Source organism: Xiphophorus maculatus, chromosome 3 (genome assembly GCF_002775205.1).
Source record: "Xiphophorus maculatus strain JP 163 A chromosome 3, X_maculatus-5.0-male, whole genome shotgun sequence".
NCBI classification, from domain to species: Eukaryota; Metazoa; Chordata; class Actinopteri; order Cyprinodontiformes; family Poeciliidae; genus Xiphophorus; species Xiphophorus maculatus.
In genome coordinates, this window is record NC_036445.1 from 22,580,083 (window position 1) to 22,600,186 (window position 20,104).

At 36.1% G+C, this 20,104-nt stretch overlaps 1 protein-coding gene across 1 annotated transcript in view; it reads right to left on the reverse strand.

Annotated features, from left to right (window-relative positions):
• The window catches only part of dnah5 (dynein axonemal heavy chain 5), a 93,726-nt gene that overhangs the window by 63,293 nt on the left and 10,329 nt on the right, over positions 1-20,104 (reverse strand). The window contains exons 3-37 of the mRNA XM_023331275.1: positions 19,984-20,068; positions 19,689-19,849; positions 17,077-17,295; positions 16,645-16,782; positions 15,332-15,508; positions 15,041-15,154; positions 14,815-14,922; positions 14,475-14,597; positions 14,035-14,250; positions 12,781-12,807; positions 11,164-11,271; positions 10,617-10,702; positions 10,319-10,526; positions 10,090-10,203; positions 9,706-9,912; positions 9,351-9,431; positions 8,498-8,588; positions 8,093-8,238; positions 7,730-7,880; positions 7,314-7,568; positions 6,189-6,385; positions 5,956-6,049; positions 5,462-5,604; positions 5,021-5,097; positions 4,817-4,941; positions 4,507-4,742; positions 3,923-4,141; positions 3,321-3,383; positions 2,749-2,987; positions 2,184-2,331; positions 1,981-2,073; positions 1,169-1,368; positions 837-990; positions 365-528; positions 84-240 (exon numbers count right to left, since the gene is read on the reverse strand). Of these exons, the coding sequence (XP_023187043.1) occupies positions 84-240; positions 365-528; positions 837-990; positions 1,169-1,368; positions 1,981-2,073; positions 2,184-2,331; positions 2,749-2,987; positions 3,321-3,383; positions 3,923-4,141; positions 4,507-4,742; positions 4,817-4,941; positions 5,021-5,097; positions 5,462-5,604; positions 5,956-6,049; positions 6,189-6,385; positions 7,314-7,568; positions 7,730-7,880; positions 8,093-8,238; positions 8,498-8,588; positions 9,351-9,431; positions 9,706-9,912; positions 10,090-10,203; positions 10,319-10,526; positions 10,617-10,702; positions 11,164-11,271; positions 12,781-12,807; positions 14,035-14,250; positions 14,475-14,597; positions 14,815-14,922; positions 15,041-15,154; positions 15,332-15,508; positions 16,645-16,782; positions 17,077-17,295; positions 19,689-19,849; positions 19,984-20,068 (5,124 nt within the window). The remainder of the gene's footprint in view (positions 1-83; positions 241-364; positions 529-836; positions 991-1,168; positions 1,369-1,980; positions 2,074-2,183; positions 2,332-2,748; positions 2,988-3,320; positions 3,384-3,922; positions 4,142-4,506; positions 4,743-4,816; positions 4,942-5,020; positions 5,098-5,461; positions 5,605-5,955; positions 6,050-6,188; positions 6,386-7,313; positions 7,569-7,729; positions 7,881-8,092; positions 8,239-8,497; positions 8,589-9,350; positions 9,432-9,705; positions 9,913-10,089; positions 10,204-10,318; positions 10,527-10,616; positions 10,703-11,163; positions 11,272-12,780; positions 12,808-14,034; positions 14,251-14,474; positions 14,598-14,814; positions 14,923-15,040; positions 15,155-15,331; positions 15,509-16,644; positions 16,783-17,076; positions 17,296-19,688; positions 19,850-19,983; positions 20,069-20,104) is intronic.

Consider the following 20,104-nt stretch of genomic DNA (forward strand, 5'->3'; position numbering starts at 1 on the left):
GTTGTGTAACAGTTGTCTGCTAGAGAGAGTATAATAAAACAAAACATTCATACATGGTGCCATTATGAAACCATTTAAATCACCTTGTCATGGAAGCATACAGTTTTGATGTTGTCAAAGACATTGAGAAGATGAGCCTGGATAGTGTGGGAGTCAGAGGCTTGGCCCAGAATCTCCAGCAAGGCAGGGTCAGAGACGAAGAAAAAACGCGGAAAAAGCAGTCGCTTCTTCTCCAAATAACTGTAACAACAATCCAGTTAATAAAATCACCTCCATTTTTTAACCACTCTCTTGCACCTTCAGATGTTTTGAAACATTTGCCCCCCAAACCAGCATCCATATTAGTTGAGTAAATTGGGCTCACCCTGTAAGTGACTTCTGACAGATCTCCAGCTGTTCCAGCAGGTGAGGAAGCAGCTGGCCCATTGTCTCATCTCCCACACAGGATTGTACAACATTGGGCATTTCATGAGTGCGCATCATGATCTTCACCCAAGACTTATCAATGTTTGAGAAACGCTTTGCTTCCTAAAACAATTAATTTCAATATCATTAGCTGAGCTTACTGTAATGTTTGATAACTAGGATCAGTTGAAAAGTATGTGTGACTGAATTGAAATATTTTTTTGCAGTGTCTTGAGACGACATTTTTATTATGAGTAGGGAATAGAAATGAACTGCATTAAATCTATTAAAGAGCATGAAATACAAAAGAAAAAAAAGGACATAAGAAAAAGAGCGTAAATGTACTGTACATTTGACAAAACAAATAAAGGTACATTTAGTTACTCTGTATTATGTAGTTGGAACTATCAACTGGAAACAATATTTTTTACCTTAGGCAGCTGTTTAGCAATGTCTCCACCTACAAACACAGCCTCCAGATAGATCCATAAATTCTGGACTGTCATCCAGTGTTCGATAATATCAGTGGTGTTAGAAAGGTTCTGAACCCACTTCTGGATCTGGGGCTTAAATGGGGTGTTGTACCTGTGGGAGAAATTGAATTTGCATAAAAACCATGCAGTGTAATAGTGGTGGCTTTTAAGGTCACACCAAAATCCTCTTACATTTCTTCAACTTTTGGAGCCAGAAAATTCTTACAAAATTGTATTTAACTCCCCTAAGTATTCACAGTAACAACATATGAGAAGTATGAGTGACATACCGATTGCTCATAAGAGACCCCAAAATCATCAAGCTGTCCTCCATGCTGGCAATAATTTCTGATGTGCTGTCTCCTCTCAGAAGCAGCTCGCCTCTCGTCTTGAAGTTGGCAAACGTAAATGTCTTGTTGTCCCACTCAGCAATCACTTGCTTCAGTTTCTGCTCAATATCTCGCTCTTTAACGGCACTGATGCAGATATCCTTCGAATGGAATGCCAAGATAGATATTATGACATAAATGTGAATGAATCATTAATTAAAACACAGGATACAGTGCATGTGGTTAAAGTATAAATCTCTACCCAGATTTTTAATTTGAAAAGACATGTAAATATGCATCAAATTGGGTTTATGTTGATGTATTATCATGCTACTAAAACACATTTAGTGATAAATTATCATTACTGTTAACAGAAGGAGCATCTTCATTGTTACTTTCTTTTACAGCAATAAGTAAAATATTGGATGTTTTAGTTGCTGCTTTCTTGTTACTTACAATTTTCAAATAACCAAACACCCGTCAGTCAAGACAGCCTGAGCAAATTCAAAATGCAGTTTTCAGATTATTTTAATTACTCAATAAAATCCCTTTGTGGCAAAGGACATAAAGGAACAGATTCAGTAATGACAACATTATACCGAACAGTTAGGCTAAGTCTTTTCAGAAGTTAAAATGTCTTAGAAGCAAAACCAATAAAATATAAATTTATTGATTGATGCAAAAGGTTACTGAATGAGTACTTTGGGTTTATGTTTATTTTTTTCTGAATACTCTCTAAGTTTCCTTTACATAAAAAGTAAACTTCAGCTTACCTCAATTTCTTCCTTAAACTTCAGCAGAGGAGCCTCCATAATGTTACGTAGCCTAAATGTCTCAGATTCAACCTCAAATGTATGGCCAGTAACCTGGGAGATAAAAACAAAACAATTCATTTTAGCTAAACAATGCGTGTTTGATCAATCTATATTTGAATGAAACATTTGTAGAAAAACTTGGTGCTTCATTTTTGACTAACTTCTGCGATTCTCTTCCAGTGGCGTGTCATCATGGCTTTGTTAGTCATGAGCTCCAGCAGGGGGCAGCACTCGCTGAAGTCATCGATAGTTTTCTTCAGATCCAAGAACGCCTGCCACTCCTTCAGGCCACGAGGAAGCTTGCGGCATCTGTTTAAGGAAATTACAGATGCCGTTAACATCTGTTGTGACTCATTTTGTTCATGTCATGACAAAATACAAAATTGATTGCAAGATTACAAAATATTTATCAATTTTAATTACCATCACAGTTTTAGTAGGTATTAAACTATAAATGAATTGATCTTGTTATCAAAGTTCAGTATAGCTTATGCTTAAAATAAAACATAATAACAAAATAGCCACACAAATAAAATACACACGTAAATAAGCTCAAAATGTTTTTGAGAACTTATAGCAAAGTCGCTTTACAATCAACCCATCCACAATAAAGGCAGCAAAGTTTCAGGCTCAGTAGAGAAGCATTATCTTAAAGTGTACGTTTTACAACATCAGATCATTGTGAAGTTTTATTTAGGTTCAAAGACAAACAAAAAAAAGTTTAACCTGGTCTGAAAGTCTAGCAGCTCATTATTAATCCTCTCGATGTTGATGTCAGCCCAAAGGATGTCATAGTATCCATTGACTGTTTCAATGACATTGTTGTAAAGGCCATACAGCTTCTGTAGCAGGACCAGCTGTTTCTTGATCTCCAGCAGCTGAGGGTGTGGTGTAACTGGAAGTCCAAAGAGCTCCTCTCCTCCAGTAAAAGTTATGTACTTCCGGAATAGATTGTCAAATCGATTCTAAAAATGAAAAACAGCAACACAATCAATTGTGCAACTGTCTAGCATCTTAATGTAATATTGTATAAAATTAATTCACCAGGAATGATTTGGCTCAATTTTATTTTTGAATTAAAAAACACAAGTTTCCAAATATGTTTGCATGCACACAATAAAAAGCAACCATATTTATGTCATTAATGGTCAATAAAAAAAAGCATTTGTGTAAACACCATCTTTGTTTTTTAGAATTTGATATAGAATTGTCAGTAACTATATCAAAAACTGCCCTCCATTTCAAAATAATTCTGACACATCTACTATGTAATTTACACCCAAACAGTAAAAACAAACCTGGAACATGATCAGTCTGTCACTGGCATCCTGAGGAGCCAAACCCTCTACCATTGGCCCATCCTAGAGAGAGAGAGAGAGAGAAAAAAGCTTAGTTTAGTTTCTGCTATTGTAATGAGCAACAAACCGAAGTCCAACAAAAAAAACATTTGTTGAAAAGTTAAGAAAATTAATTTGATTTTTAGAAACATCAAATCCTGGCACTTCTCATCAGTTCCTGATTTGAATAGTTTTTTTGTGTTGGGATAAAATATGCGATATTCAGTGTTCAACTGCATCAAGATGGAGTATGTGACTTTTGATGTGATGTCACAGTTTAATCTTTTTTCCCTGAACTAACTATAATAAAAAAATGGTCAATGCTCTGTGAGTGACTCAATTAGTCACACAGTTATTAGCCAAATTAATCAGCAAGTAGGCCATGCCCCTCAGTTTCACTTTTAGTTTTAAGCACCTGGGAGAGTTACTCTTCAGTAGCATCATTATTATTGGGTCATTGCTCCGATATTTGAGTAGCAGCGATGTAATCAAGCACGCCCTCACAATTTATGGTAGTTTTAAAGGACAACCTGAATCATTGAGAACAACAGCAATTTTTTTACCTTCTCATATTCCTTATAGAAGTGTTGGCAGTCCTCCTGAAAGGTCTCCACATTGCTGACAAGTTCTTCTCGGAAGTGTGGTTGCAAGGCAACCAATTCGTTTTGCACCTCAGTTGTTCGGGACAAGAGCTTTTCCCAGGTATAACGCAGCGTATCCACCTTATCAACCTCCTCCTTGGCAACTGACAGACCATATTTATGAAGCATAGCATAGGACTCCTGTGAGGAGAGTAAACAAGGGGAATAGTTTTAACTAAAACAGTTTATGAATGCTGTCACAGTGACACATTCCTTACAAATAAAACATTATTTAGTATAAATCAGTGTATCTATTTGTACAGCGCTTGATTATCTTGCTGAATATTGTTATTACTGTATGGTCAACCCAGAACTAAAAGTTAAAAACATAAATAAATGTGAGAAAACAAAACCAAAGAACAACCCAAAATCAATATTGGCCACATTTGAATAATTTTCATTCATATTTGGAATCTACATTTTAAGCTTTTGTCTCCGACTGTTTTCTAATGAAGTGCCTTTCCACAGAGTCAGAAATGATCATGTAAAAAAGGTGTATGGCTTACCTCGATCGGTCCAACTTGAAAATCAATATTTATCTGATGCTCTCTAATTTCTTTGAGTGCAGCCATTGCGATGCGAATGTCGTCTAGGTCTTTGATCTGCCGATTCAGTTTCTTTCCTGCTTCATCAACAAAAGCAAAGATCTGCTCCATGTCTGCGCGATATTTCCTGTTACAATACAGCCCATAGTCCACCATCCAGTTCTTAGTTTCAGCTGTGAGGGACATCTTCAGGAATGCTTGAAGAAAAAAAAAAAAAAACAGAGTGAGCAACTAGATCTATCATCTTATACAGATGATAACCTGATCTCACCTGTGAATAAAGCTAAGGCTCCAATAGTGATGTACTCTGGTTCAGAGTTTATTTTGAGTTCGAGATCCTGATAAAAAATTATCTGGCTCTCAAAATCTGATAGGAAAGGGCTTCCCTGGATAAATCTGATAAAAAACAAGAAATTTCTGTTTCAATATTTCTAACAGAACATTAATTAAAGATTATTCTCTCATGGAAAAATACTTTTGCAAAGTGTCTTCACGATCTTTTCTCCAGATGTGGTGATAACTGGCAAAACGATCAAGAGCAGCTTCTACTTCCTGCAAAATAAAATCAAACGTGTAATAATAACTAAATACATGGGGAACAAGAGTTCCTGTCAATATTTATCACTTTGCTCATTTGGTTTGCTCAGCGTAAGAGTCTCTTTCTAGAAAAACTGATACAACATCCAAAAGAAGCAAGTTATTTTCTTTTATCACAATACTACCAAGCAGCATTAAATACTGATTTGAAAAAAAAGTGTTATAAACCTGTATATACATAACCCTGACTTCAATGAAAAATTTAACTTCATTTTGGCAAATGTCTAGTCTATGCATTTGCCTTTTAAATGCTTAAAAATGCTTTATTGAAAACAATTGAGATCGTTTTCTATAAGGATAAATAATGAAGACCATCTACCTTCTTAGTTGAGGTGATTGAGCTGCTGAGAACAGACACCAACTTAACTATCTCCTTGTTCTCAGATACACTCTTGTAATAATTTCTTGCTTGGAATGGAATAGCTTGAATCACAGATGCTGAAATCTCTGAGCTGGTGCCATCTGAAAAATATATTATCTTATTCATTGTTAAAGAGGACATATGCGTGAATACATCTGTGAGGAAACGTAGATGTACGTAAACATGTTACAATAAGTTTTATTTTACTAATTCTATTGAGTCTGGTGTATTTGAGGTGGTGTTATCAACATTTTCAAAAGTCATTTTTGATGGATTGTGTCACTTACATCAACACATCTCAGTCTAGTCAATCAAATGATTTGCTCTACTAAACTGTGAAATAAGAAAACGATGCACATCGTAAGCTTGATAAGATGAATAAATGTCAGAATGAATCACTGAAAGGCTGAATAGGTGAAGGTCAGTCGGGTGAGCAGAAGACTCCTTCATACCAGTCACACTCCTGTGTGTCGTTGCTTCATCATCTGATTCACTCTCAGAGCTGTCTTGTTTAAGAGCCGCCATCCGTCTCTCATTCATTTTTTTCTATAAAGTGAAATTTAAATAAAAGGAAATATTGCAGGGATTTTTTGGCTTACCAGGCTAGAACATTGTGAGCTACGAAAAATACATGAACAGTTTATAGTTGTTCTACATGATAACAGTCATCGTCACTTTAACATACCTTAGAGATTCTTTCTTTGCTCCACTGACCTACTCCTTTGCTCACACTGACCACACATTCAACAGCCCTGTTTAACGCCTGCTGGACCTCCTCCAAACCTGGAACCATGACAATGTTCGGTATAGAGAGGGTCACATTGGCTCTGAAGATTGCCTGCTGACCACTGTGTTTCCCATGGCTCAGTGCAGCACTTTCACCTACCAGGGAGAGAATAGGGAAACATTACATTGAGATTCTTTTTTATCAGTGCAAAGCTCATTTCAAATTTCTAAAAGGTTTCAAAAATATGAAAATATTAGATGTGACATTTGGCTATAAACACACGTATGGAAATGTGTGTGTGAAAAATAGTCTAAGTGTGGGGGAGGCTTCGTTTGGTTTGCATATATTTATGTGTGGGGAAAGCAAAAACAAATAACCTTTGGTAATAACAATTATAGGATGAGAATGAAAACAAGAACTCATTATGTATGGAACAGTTAAGGTTATTATTCATACCGCTGGCATACAAATGAAAAATTGCTCCCAGTCAACCAAGAAGCTTTTCTGAAAGGAAACAATACATTCTTTGATCACAAAAGATCAACGAATGTAAAAGCAGAACCCACTTTGGAAAAAAGTGTTTTTGTTTTTTTGGGGGCAGGGGCTTACCTTTTGCTTAAAAATGGCATACCAGAAATGAATTGACACTTCTCAAATTTCAAAGGAAAAAACTTTGTCAATGAAGCAACTAAACTTTATAACTGGTCGCTAGATCTTTGCATGTTTCGCCAGGAAGGTCTCCATACAATCACCCTAATCTGTAATTCCCTTCACAAACACTCTTTTGAATGTAGTCACCTGCTGGGCCATTCAAATATCTTTTAACTTCCAGCAAGAATATAAAAAGGCAGTTTTATTAATGATGACAACACCAGCTGCTAACGCAACATGGTAAATTTTCAACATTTTAACTCCATAATTATTTTGTCTTTGTTTTAAAATACTAAAACCTTTTTTACAGTAGATTTCTTTGAAACCAGCCAAATAAATCTCCTCTAATATACTGATGCTGTGTCTGTTTAAATCCTGTATTTTCCGTGATTTCCTCTTTAAAGTAAAGACTATTTATTTGAGTAGACCCACCCAAGAAATGCCCAAGTGATGAGGTTTGTATGCGCTTGCGCAGCATTTCCAAGGTATTGCATATCACTTTGAGCAAAGCCTCCACATTTCGGTGGTTGAAGTAAGAAAGAAGTTCCTGTGCTTCCTCTTCCATTACTTTCATCAAATCTTTCTTCTTCCTCCTCTTCACTAAAGGAGAGGAAGGACCTGAAGTAGCATGAGGAAGCAAAGTGTTTCTGGAGAAGAGATGGCTTTCGGGGGGGTGTTCATCTTCACCTAAACAACACATATACAGTGAACATCAACTGCAGTTGCAGGAAACAGCTTTCTGATCCAGTTATGTTCAACACTTCAAGGTTAGGCCTTTTCTATCACTTTACTGCAGAACAGGAACAACATCAGTTCAGGTTCAAAGTGATGCTTGGTCTTGTTCTCACCAGAGTTTTCTTCCACGACCTTCACCTCGCCCTTCACCTCCTCCTTCTGACCGTGGTCAAACTCCATCAGCATGTTGATCAGTTCATTGGTAGCCTCTTCCACGAGTGTGCTCTTAAGGTGTAGCTTCTGAGCTTGTTTTATGCACAAGTCCTACATGCACACAGGAAAATAAAAGTAAAAGTCTGAGACGAAAAACGGTTCTATAAATCTTCGGGTCATGGGGCTCTTCAATAGTTTGCTTTAGAAAACTCCATAAATCTTTACAATTTTAACAAAAGTGAGCTACAAAACCTACGTGGCAGGTTCACTGTGCAAAAACAAACAATTTGTGACAGAAATGTCATTCATTCATGTCTATTTACCCTGGTGGTCTTTACAAATTCTTCACAGGTGATAGGTTGGTCTTCTGGCAGAACACACAATGTGGATACGCTCATCTCCTGCAGTACAGCATCTATTCTAAACTCTACCAAGTCATTCACTCTGTCTATTAATAGCTCCAAATCAGCTGGGGATGAAGAAGAATCAAAAAGAAATATATGAATCAAAGACCACAATTTGAGAGGACTGGGGTTATAGCAAAGATAAAACAGCTGAAAACAGACAACAGGAGAATATATACAGTATATTTAAGTTGCTTGTGTGTACACAAAAAGTCAATTAATTTAAATTTTACAATATGCTGCCAGTGCTGACTTGCAAGATGTCTTATGTGTCAGCAAATGAGGCATCGATCTGGCTGGACTTTCTGTTTAATTTTTGCTTACCCAGTGCTTTGTCAATGCGGCTTAGATACTTGTCTATGCTCAGAGATGTCCAGCTGAGGAAGGTCAAACCTGGCTGAATAGTCTCATCCACCTATGAAATAAAAGGTAAATCCTATTTTTTTTAAATTAACCAAACTGTGGATTAATTCATTTCATTTCAAAAACGATACCACAATGTGTCAATGACTTATCCCAGAAAAAGGTGAAAATTATTTTTGATCTACTGGAAATAGATTAAGAAAATGTACTTCCTCTGGTAAACAGTACTTAATGGCATAGATCTTTTTTTTCTAAATATTTTTTTTTTCCCAAAATCAAATTAATAAAAGGAAAACTGTGTTATAATTCATGTTATATGCATGTGTTGAAATGCACAGCTGGAACCTGGTTACAGTAGTTATTTAAATACAAATGTGTCACAAAACTGAAGGTTGAAGTATAAAAATTAGAAAGCCATAATCTATTTACACAGATCAAAACGCGACAGTTTAAGATGCAGATTTCCTGCTTTGCTTCTGATTGCAGAAAGAAATTTCTATGCATTACCTCCACAAGAAATTCATAATTGGCCAACAAAATGTTTACACAACAGCTCTAATCAGCCTTTCTTCTGCTACTCTGATTGGTATTAGTTTCTGTAAAACTAACATTGGTTTAATGGGCCTGAATATCAAACAGGCTGACAAATTCAGTGTTATCCAAAATAACTATTTATCTAAGTTCAGGAAAAGTCTGGAGTTTGGTTTTCTAAGTCTGGATAAGAACTGAGACATGGGCGTTTACAGGCCGAAATGCATGATAACCACTGAAATTATTTTACACTATTCAGCTTACTGTCAATTAAACATCTCACCTTAGCAACATGTGGCATGGCCAGTTGTTCAAATACAGGTTGAATCTTGGCTCGCACTCTGGTGTTTTCACTCATCATTAGCTGTGGAAAAAAAATACCTTTTTATATTCTTGGCACAGTAAAACAATCAATATTAAAATTTTGAAATTGAAAATCTACCAGTGGATATGAAATTAATGGTTTTCTGTGATTATTTTTCTGCAGTGTCCTCAATTTTCAACTATCTTTTTAAAATGTATATAAAAAAGTTTTTAAAAAGTTGAAAACTAAGACATTTTAATGTTGTTCCTAATACAGTATATCCTCTATAAGTTCTGGGTCTTTTAAGATAAATGCTTCTGTGTGGAATGTTCACCTGTAATTTATCATAGTGTTTCTTGAGTATATCCTGTTTCTGCTGCAACAAAACACCAAAGGGAGGAATCTCCAGGTTCATCCGCTTCATGCAGTCAGTCTCCCTGATCTGCGTAAGTATTTCTGGGTCAAAGTTCACATACAGCTGTCCTGTCACTGAAGACCTGACCAAGAGAGAGGCCTTTAGGCCAGCCCTTGCATATTCCATCTGTATGCGATTTCCGTGTGTTGTCAGAAAAAAACAAGTGGAAAAACATGTTTATGAAGATATTTTTGTCTGTCAAAAATTGTAATAGCAGTTACAATTTTACCATAATACTACGGTAATAGTATTATTACCGTTTCAAATAATAAATACTATTTTCTTATTGTCAATTTATTGCACCTTTTTCATCCAGCTGTGATGGTACATAATTTCATACTCCAACAGGATCCCTGCTACCCTGTTAAAGTTCCTGATAATCTTCTTGGCCTCTGATGTGGCAAGAACACCTTCACGCTAACCAGGAAGAGAATAATAATAATAAAAATAAATAAATAAAATCCTCTGTAAGTGTAAAAAAACAAACAAACCATATAAAAATAATCAAAATCTGTCATAAATAAACTAAAACCTTTTCAAAGAGATCCATGGGAGCTCGAATTCGGCTGTACAGCTGCCGAGCCCACATGATCCGAGCCGCCACTGGTGGCATGTTCCTAGCAATAGGAGGATCCGATTTTTGCTCTGCATAGACATTGGAAACCATTTCAAGGTCCCGACCGTAGTTCTGCAAGATGTGCTGGTACTTTTCATTAATTCCAAGATCAGGAATGCCCAGTCTGTTTCAGTAGGACGAAAGCGTAGAGGCAGTTGCATTTAATCAGCCCTAAAAACTAAGCAATAAAATGAATAAAGTGACCGAAAGTCACCTTTCAAATTTTTCCAGCACATTTAAAGCTCTTTCTGTATTTTGAATTTTTTCAAATGTACTATCCATGAAACTCTTCAGCTGGTTCTGGAAAAACAAACACATAAAGCAGCAATGATTATTGAACAACGAGAAGAGTCTGTCACAAAGTGTTAATCAACTCTGAAATCCACTGATTGCAGTCTAAAACAACATCTCCGAGCAGAGAGGCCAATATTTTCAATAATTAATATATAATTTCCTAGCAAGACTCCAATCAATGGACAAGTCTATACTTGATTGCAAATATGTCTTAAAAGTAGAAAAGAAAACAAACAAAAAAAACACAATATGTGTCTTTTTCCATTTCACTTAAATGTAAAAATAATATATAAAACCAAATCTAGCCAGGCTGGCTTGTCTTCAAAAAGGAACCAATAGTTTATTCTTACAGTACATCCCCTGCATTTCTTTCAGATTCTTCATGCACACATGGAAAATGCTATTCACCTATAGATAAATCGGTTTAGACCAGAAGATATAATTTGATGACTTTGCAAATAACTTACATGGAGCTCAGAAGTGCTTTTGCAGAATTCCTCAAAATCAACATCAAAGTCAGTTTTTCTGTGGTCTAGAAAACTGTAATTCTTCTTTTTCATGTTCAACACTATAGCCTGTCAGACACGAACATAAAATCAAAATCAGTTGAGGGTGTAAGTTGTGTATAAAGCATGTTTTCAGACTGACAGTTTGTTAGGTGTCAAAAAAAACTTTCATCACTTAAAATATTCTACATTCTAAATTTGAACTCTTTACAAATGTGTTAGTAAGCAGGTGGTGAGAGGAAAATACCTTTAAATATCAATTAAACCATCACACCTTACAAGACAGCACAATTATACAATGCATTTCAAAAGTATTTTTTAACTTTTTCACATTTTGTCATGTTACAACCTCTTCGATGTATTTTATGTGTTCAATGTGCTGGGATTTTACGTAGTGGCCGACACAAAGTCATAAGTGAAACTTACATGGTTTTCAAGATACAGCAACCTCAACGGTAAATCACAAAACTCATACATGTTGAGATCAAACTTTTCTATTCCCTAAACTGGTCTGATTACTGTAAATGCCTGTCTCTTGTGAACTGTTACCACTAATGCTTAATTACACATAAGCAGACATGCTGAGAACTGTTGGCTAAGCTATGTATCACAAATCTGTCATAATCTGTTATTGCAACAGCGTCTTCACAGGTCTGTCCAACAAATCAATTAAACAGCTGCAGCTGATCCAGAATGCTGCTGCTCGCGTTCTCACTAAAACCAGGAAGATAGAGCACATAACACCAGTTTTAAAGTCCCTACACTGGCTCCCTGTAGCTCAAAGAATAGACTTTAAAATACTGTTGTTAGTTTACAAATCACTGAACGGCTTAGCACCACAATATATTAAAGATCTGCTGTTGTTGTATCAACCTTCCAGATCTCTCAGGTCTTCCGGTTCTGGTCTGCTATGCATCCCCAGAACCAGAACCAAACGAGGAGAAGCAGCTTTCAGCATCTATTCACCACAAATTTGGAACAAACTTCCAGAAAACTGTAAAACAGCTGAAACACTGACTTCTTTTAAATCTCAACAAAAAACCCACCTGTTTAGAATTGTATTTGAAATGTAATCAATTACAAATTTATTGATGGAACTTGACTTAATGCTGTGTTTTGATTGTTGATTCTATCTTGCTTTGTGTTTCTGTGTTTGTAATGATGTAAAGCACTTTGAAATGCCTTGCTGCTGAAATGTGCTATACAAATAAAATTTGATTGATTGATTGAAAACATTGTATTCCACTGAGTAGTCTCATATATGAGACTAATCATATACTCATACTCATGAGTACTTTGAAACAGTATAGAAGAAAATATATCGTCCAAAAAAGCAATTTTATTCTCTAATGTATCAGAGTAAACAGCAATGGACAGTTAAGATAAAAATAAGGAAAAAAAGGGAACAAATTAAAAAAAAAATTACCAATGTCAATGTTCCATGCAGTTATTATTGCCATTAAAAAAAATGCACTGAAATATTCGGTAGATATTAGATCTACAACTGCAAGTTGCAAACTACAAAAATAAAAATAGATCATGCATTGCTAAGTGGTAAAGACCATGATGAAACATTACCTCCCATTTTGCCTGCATTTCGGCAGACTGTACATCCAAGGAAGCAAAGAAAAACAAAAAAACAAACAGTACAGCTCACATTAATATACATTCTAATTTTGCATGGTCATTTAATTCCAGTATCATTTTATGACCAAGGGCAAAAGGCAATACAATTTAGTTTTGCAAACTAGGGGATAAATCTATCACTATAATAGGGTTTTTGCAGTCAGATTTAGTTCTTTTAAATGAGCTGCACTGATTGTGCATAATTTAGTAAAGTAATGAAGACACTGTTTGGATAACAAATGTTTTGACTGTGGCAAAATTTTAGATGAAATGTTCTTTGATTCCAGTACTACAACCACTATAATGAAACAAAGCTGAATTTCCAGAGTGAAGTGAAAAGGAAAAATAAAAAGGCAAACCAAATCAGTTTAAAAGGCCCATGATAAGCAATTGGTTCTATTAAAATATGAAAAGATAAAAATGTAATACACATTATAAGAACAGAGAACTATGATGAAAGGCCTCTTTAAATGGTTTATTGCTAATTAAACTACCTCAATAGTATGATAGCAAAGTTTCCCCCAGAAAACTTGCTAAGCCTGGTGGTTGGGCGCTCAGCAGTCATTCATCCAGCAGCCTGTCATGTTTTTGAGTTTAAAAATGTTTAAAGTTGACAGGGAATTTAAAAATATCACTTGATAATTATGTTATTGGAAGATTAATATCTGAACACCAACTATAAAGTCTTAAAAAATGCAAACATTAAAAATAAATAAATAAGCAATGGGTGGGCTGCCAGGCTTATAATACCCTGGGTGGAACCCTGGATACTATGCAATTTTCTACATACAAAACACATTTTTTATGTTTTCACCAAAGAAAACTGTTAGTATATGTCAATGAAAGCCCACATTTTATAATGCCACATTATTTTTTTCTGTTTCTGAAATATATTTAAAGTAATTGCTAAATTTATGTTATTTTCATGTAAACACATACGGTACATGTACAATATCTATAAAGCTCATATATGTATATCTAATGCATGTAAGCTGTGAGCATTTAAAACCAAAGTCAAATTCCTTCTTCGTACTCACAATCTTGACCATTAAAGCAGATTCTGATTAATTATCTTTCACCCACAAGAAAGTGAAAACCACTACTGCAGAGGTTCAGCTAGCAGAAATAATGTCAACATTTTATGGAATTCAATTCTGCACCATGAAAAGAACTTCAAATTTTAATTTGGAAATACTGTACACCTACTTGAAATCTGGTGGCTATTGTTTCAAGTCCTTCAATCTTGGAGTCCTGAAGTGCAGAGTAGGTGGAGATGGTGTCAAACATTTTGAGGATCTTGTTTAGACGTCGCTGGAATGTGTCAAACTTCCCAAAGATGTACATCTCACTGATGTCGAACTTTCTCTGAGATGGAGATTGCTCCAGCTCCTTCTTCGTTTTATGAAAACACCGCTGGTACTCCTGAGCAACACAGTTTGAAACAAAGCAAACTCATCCTCATCTAACTAATGCAGCTGGGTTGCATTAGTTGCAACCCAGCTGAACCGTAATACTAGGACTGTTTGTTCGAAGACATAACTAAAGTAATTGATACCACATCTAAGAAATCATAATAGAGGACAAATACATAGCAAAAAACCTGATGAATCAAAAAAAAAGATATTTCAGTAAGGAATATCCAATACCTGATTTAGATGAATTGCAGCTTTGATTTTATCAGTAACCTCTTGTTGAGGTTGGTCCCATATTGAATTGGAACCATTATTAGTGATGTAGGCTTTGCAAGAAGTGATCATCTGATTTGTGACCTGGAAGTACAAGAGGTTTTGTCAATTATTTTCAGTCTGTTTGAGAATTTTATCATGTGTACAGATTTTAAAACATTCACATCACTTTGCTGATATATTCCACCTATCTACTGCTATGCATCTTTCCTTTGAGTTGATTGTATTTAGAGACATTAAAAGCTATACCACAAGTGTCCAAATTTGGATTAGAACAAAGTAACCACCATATTTACAGCACCTTAACAAAGAGTGATGTTATTTTTTCAGATGTGTTATAGTAGCGAGAAATGGTGTGAATCATCTTGATGGCATTGATCAAACCAGGGATAGCATCCACCATTGATACCTGAAAGGACAAATTTTATTTTTTTTTTTAAATCCTAACAATTTTTAGGAATGTTTGGTTCATTTTTCATACATAGAAACATAATACATGTTAACTTTGTTTATTTTTTTTTACTTACAGGGTCACTGTTGTAGAGTGGATCACAAAACTTTTCTAAGCTGTAGAGATACTTCACGTTGTCTTTGGCCTCATTAGCTGCTTCAGTAATCCGTACGTCTAGTTCCCTCCATGACTAAAGAAAAGAAAAATATGCTTCATGCGCTTAATGCATAGCTGTATTACGTTATTCAACGTAAATTTACATAAAAAAGTTTAGAAGAATAAAACTAAAGTTCACTTAGACAGCAAAATAAAACATCTTTTCGACATGTGGTGCATGTTCCAGTCATGAATGAGCGTCATTTCTGACCTTAATGACTTTGGATTTGGCCAGTAAGAGAACACCCAGTACAGCACTGACTTCCGGGGTTTTGAGCTGGTCCAAAAGATAGTTGAAGCGAGCCATTCGTTTCTTCCAGTGATCCAGTTCAGCACGAGGCCCGAGGTCGTCAGCCTCCTTACGGAGCTGGTTACTCTCTGCGAGAACCTGGAGAACAGACCTATTGTCAGGATCTGTGTTTTTCTGTGCATTTATTTAGAGTTTTCTGTGTCCCTGAGTCTTCCTGTTGTCCTGTCTTCCCCTTGATTGTTTCCCAGGTGTGTCTCGTTTCTGTGATTACCCTCACGCGTATTTAATGTCACCTGTGTCTTAGTGTTTCTGTCGGGTCCTTGTCAATGTGTTTGGTCCATGCGTGTAGCCTGTTGCTACCAGTTTTGAGCCCCAGCCTTCCACTCTACTGTGCTGCCAGGTTTTGTGGACTTTTGGACTTATTTAAGTATATTTTCATCATTAAACTTCCATCATTCATCTCATCTGGGTCTGCTGCGTCTCCCTCACCGCTTCCACCACAACAGTTCATGGCACCTATGTGCTGTATTTGAAACTTAATTTATACCGTGTGTAATTAATTCTTACAAAGCAAGAACGTATTTATCTGGACATAGTGGAGTTAAGTTGCAGGACATTTTGGACAGACTGTTTTGTCCAAACTATGAAATGTACACATAGTGATTACACAGTAGACATATTGTCGCTACAGAGACTGATGTTTAAAAATTGAATCAGCCCCTAGCTGATATTCTAGGCTGCTAACATTCTAACTCTAAATATGATTAGGTATTGCTGTATTTATGTTCCCTGAGCCTAACATAAATTGCAGATTGAAAGGTCAACGCTGTGCCTTCAAAGACTTCACAGTAAATCTAAGGATATTTAATTTATTCCATGCATAAAGTTCACAGATTTTCTCTAACTTGCACAAAAAAAGAGTCTGTGGTTATTAGCTGAGTGGTTACATAATGCCAGGAGCCATTATTTAAAAAAAATGTCAAAACATTGGTGCAGTTTATTAGGCAGTTTATATGTATTGGGCTACCTCTACTGATAAACTTTAACAACAGCATTTACTTGTCCAGTTTTAACTTTTTCTTTATAGATCAAGTTATATTTTTACTATATTGTTGACGCATTCTGCTTTGTCATAGACAATTCAAGCAGACAGAAAATGAATCACCGCTCAAATCCTGTCCTTAAGCAGCTCGGCAGAACAGAAAAGCCAACAAGACTGAAGCTAGTTTCCACATGAAATATAAATGGTGATACCTTGGAGAATATGTTCTCACCTGTTCTATCTGTTTGATCCAAACTTTCATACAGGCTTCTAGTTTTTCAGTGGTTTCTGCGCTGTTGGCTGCTGCCATGTAATCTGCTGGGGATTTCAACACCCGCAAGTCAAACGTGTCACACTCCTTCAAGGTAACCTGGTGGGAAAACAAAACATTTTTTTCCCTCTCTGTGTCTTTATGCTACTTGAATCTGGATGCAAGTTTCTGCATGCATATCCATTTTTTTCTGCTTACAGTACAGATGTTCAACAGAAAGAACATGAACTTCAAATAAATGTCAAAGCTAGCCTTAATATTCTTTACCCTTTATTTAAAATGTTAAATATCTCTTGTGTTCATAGGATTACAATAATTGGTATTAATGTGATTTGAATTAGATGGCTGTTACATGCTATCTAATTTATTTATAAAGTGGTGTCTGTTGCGTACCTTTTCTTGTAGACTCTCCTGTGCACCCGCCAGAACAGATACAAAGCTTTCAAGTGAAGATATGAACTCTTGTTTTACACCCTGGGCCTGGGGACTAGCCAGATCACCCCAGCCATGGTTTATTTTCCTCAGTGTGGGAATAAAAATGTCTGAAAGCAACTGCTCCACACTTTTTAATAGTCCAACTTCTGTTGTATCCAACATATTGAAGTTCACATCCTGCAAATCCAGAAATATGTGCACTGATTACATAAATGAAAAATCATAGTATCTCATCTTATTTGGATTTACATAAAACCATTTTTTCTCCAAAGCCAAAATCAGAAAAATTCTCCTGTGATAAGCATAAAAAGGGGCTTAAATGTAAATACCGAAATTACTGAAGCATATGTCACAAAGCTACCATTGGAATTACATATAAAATCAAGTATAACTACCTCCACTCGCTGATCTTTGATTTAACTATCAATAAGTGTAATTATGTCAATAAATGGGAGGTTTACTACCAGTTACCTTAGTGGAGACGAATAAATGTGGTTGCCTTGACCTTACCAAGCTCCGCCCACAACCCACCCACCACAAGTCTCACAAGCAAAGCCTGGCAGCAAGTTGTTTCTATGTAAACATGACTCGATTAGTGCATCATTTCTACCGGATTTTCACAATATATCAGCTACTACAATGGTCAGAGGAACTAACAAGCTCATGTCATCATCTGGGAGCAGGTTACTGGTTTCTCAGTCACAAGCTGGTTGCAAACCTGAGGCCAGCAGGTGTCAGTCAGTTATGGTAGATCTGAAATTTGGTTTGATGACGTCAATATGAGAAGCTACAGACTGATAGGAGGAACCAAAGAGCTCTGTAAAGGTAAAGGCAAATCTTCTGAAGTTGGGATATAATTCATTTAATTTCACATAATTATCGCGGTAGAAGCCATTTGTTTGTTAAAATTTTATGAAATATATTTGTTCTATTTGATGTTTGTTGTGAATGACGTAAACTCACAAACGAACAAGGTAATTATAGTCCAACGTTTAGAAACTACAGCGGCTGTAAATCGCCACAGCAAAGGTAAACAAAGGTAAAATAACCTGAACAGGTGATCAACTCAAAACCACTCCTACCTTTTTACTCTCTCTCTCTTTGTAGTTTAAGCTCACCTGTTACCGTGGCAACCGTCTGCTCCCCGCAAGACGAGCAAAGATTAGGTTAAAAACATAACATTCAGTCCGTTACGATATCAAGTTTCCAGGCTTGATATTTATTTCTCGATTATTAATCAGCGCTTCCCTGAACACAACGATGGTTGATTGACTAGCTATACTTGGTGCTAACGTGGCTAACACGAGTAACAGTTTAGTCCAAAGCCTTTTCTGCTAAAATAAAATCTTTAGTGTATGTCAGATACAGACACATTGCATATTGATCTGTTTAGCTAACGTAAGACTGTGTAGCAGACAGGCTTCAATGTGTAGAAGTTGTATCAGTTCTGCCATTATGCTTTTCTTAGCTAACGGGAAGCTAAGTGTGTTTGTGAGAGGGCCACGCACGTGACCACGTAGAATGGGCATCAGCCAATGAAAAGCGGCCCCTGTGGTAAGGGCAATTAGCACACCTGTATTCACGCTCTACTTCTTCTTAAGTGTTTTATTGGTGGTTGGCAAACCAACTTAAGATGTTTACCACCACCTACCGTACTGGAGAGTGAACATCAATGACAATCAAAGGGAATTTCACTCGCTTTCCTCATGAGTCTCAGGAGATATTGTAAACTGTTCGTACTTTGGTTACTTAGACACTGTTTGTGGATCTGGTCGACCCTCTGCATTTTATTGTTAACATTTAAACAGAAACAGAAACTTTTTAACATTTAAAATACAAAAAAGATGTTCACTTCACCTCAGTTACAAAAATATAAACAATGTGTGTGGTTTATTTTTGCCTTTGAAAGAAAGCATTTTAAGAATGAAAAGTACCACTCATTCATGTCTGTTATATGACAAAAACAGAAATTAGTTCTATTCAATATATAAATAAAGTCCATCTGTTCACAATCTGTGAAACAAATCTACATGGTGTATCATTCTTTCTCCTCCTTTTGCTATAACCTGTAGCAAACATAGTCTTTTACCAGCAGAGGTGATTAACTTTCCTGCAGGAAGCATGTGGGCAGCTACAATCAATGAACAAAACAACCTGTGATATCACAGTGTTATTGATGAACACCCCTGCTGTAGCACTTATCTTTAGACAAAAGAAGCATTCATGGGCACCATTTATCCTTCAAGCTTCATTTAGACATTTAACATTTTTAAAAAAATGTTTTGTTAGATTTAATCAAATACCTTTTAGCACTATATTCCGACTGAAATAGATGTTGAAGTTCAGTTTCTTTTCTGTTGCCCCAGAATTTATTTGTTCAGAACAGGTAAAAAATATGCGTAATTTACTTACTACCGGGTTTTATTTTAGGGCTAATTCACAAGACAGTTAATGTGCAAAATTTCTCACGTCTTACTCTCAGAGTCAAGGCCAAAGTTGTATTTTAATCTGAAAACATTATTTATTCCTATTAAAAAAAGGTCTATGCTTTTATCAAAACTCTGACTCACTCTGTGTATGTTCTCGGAGGTTATTGCTTTCAAAGTGTTTGCTCTTGTGAAGAAGACGCAAACTCCGGTCAATGCCACATCCCTTCCATCAGTTACAAACACTTTCCTTATGTGACCAGGCTGGTGGGAATCAATCTGGGTGGGTGGAGAGGTTGCAGCTGCTGAGATAAGGAATTAATCATCAGTCTATGTTACTGCTGGATCATTTTCTATACTATCACTAGTAACAAAAATAATTGCACTGAAGATATTTAGTCAGTTTTGATTCACTGAGTGTTCTTTTTTTTCATGTTACCTCCTTCTGCGAGTTCAGTGTCCTGATAATAAAACATGAGGTGTGGAAGACCACTTGCCACAAAGAATTGTTCCATACGATCAATCTGTTCCAAGAAACCAAACAAATCGGCATTGTGAGA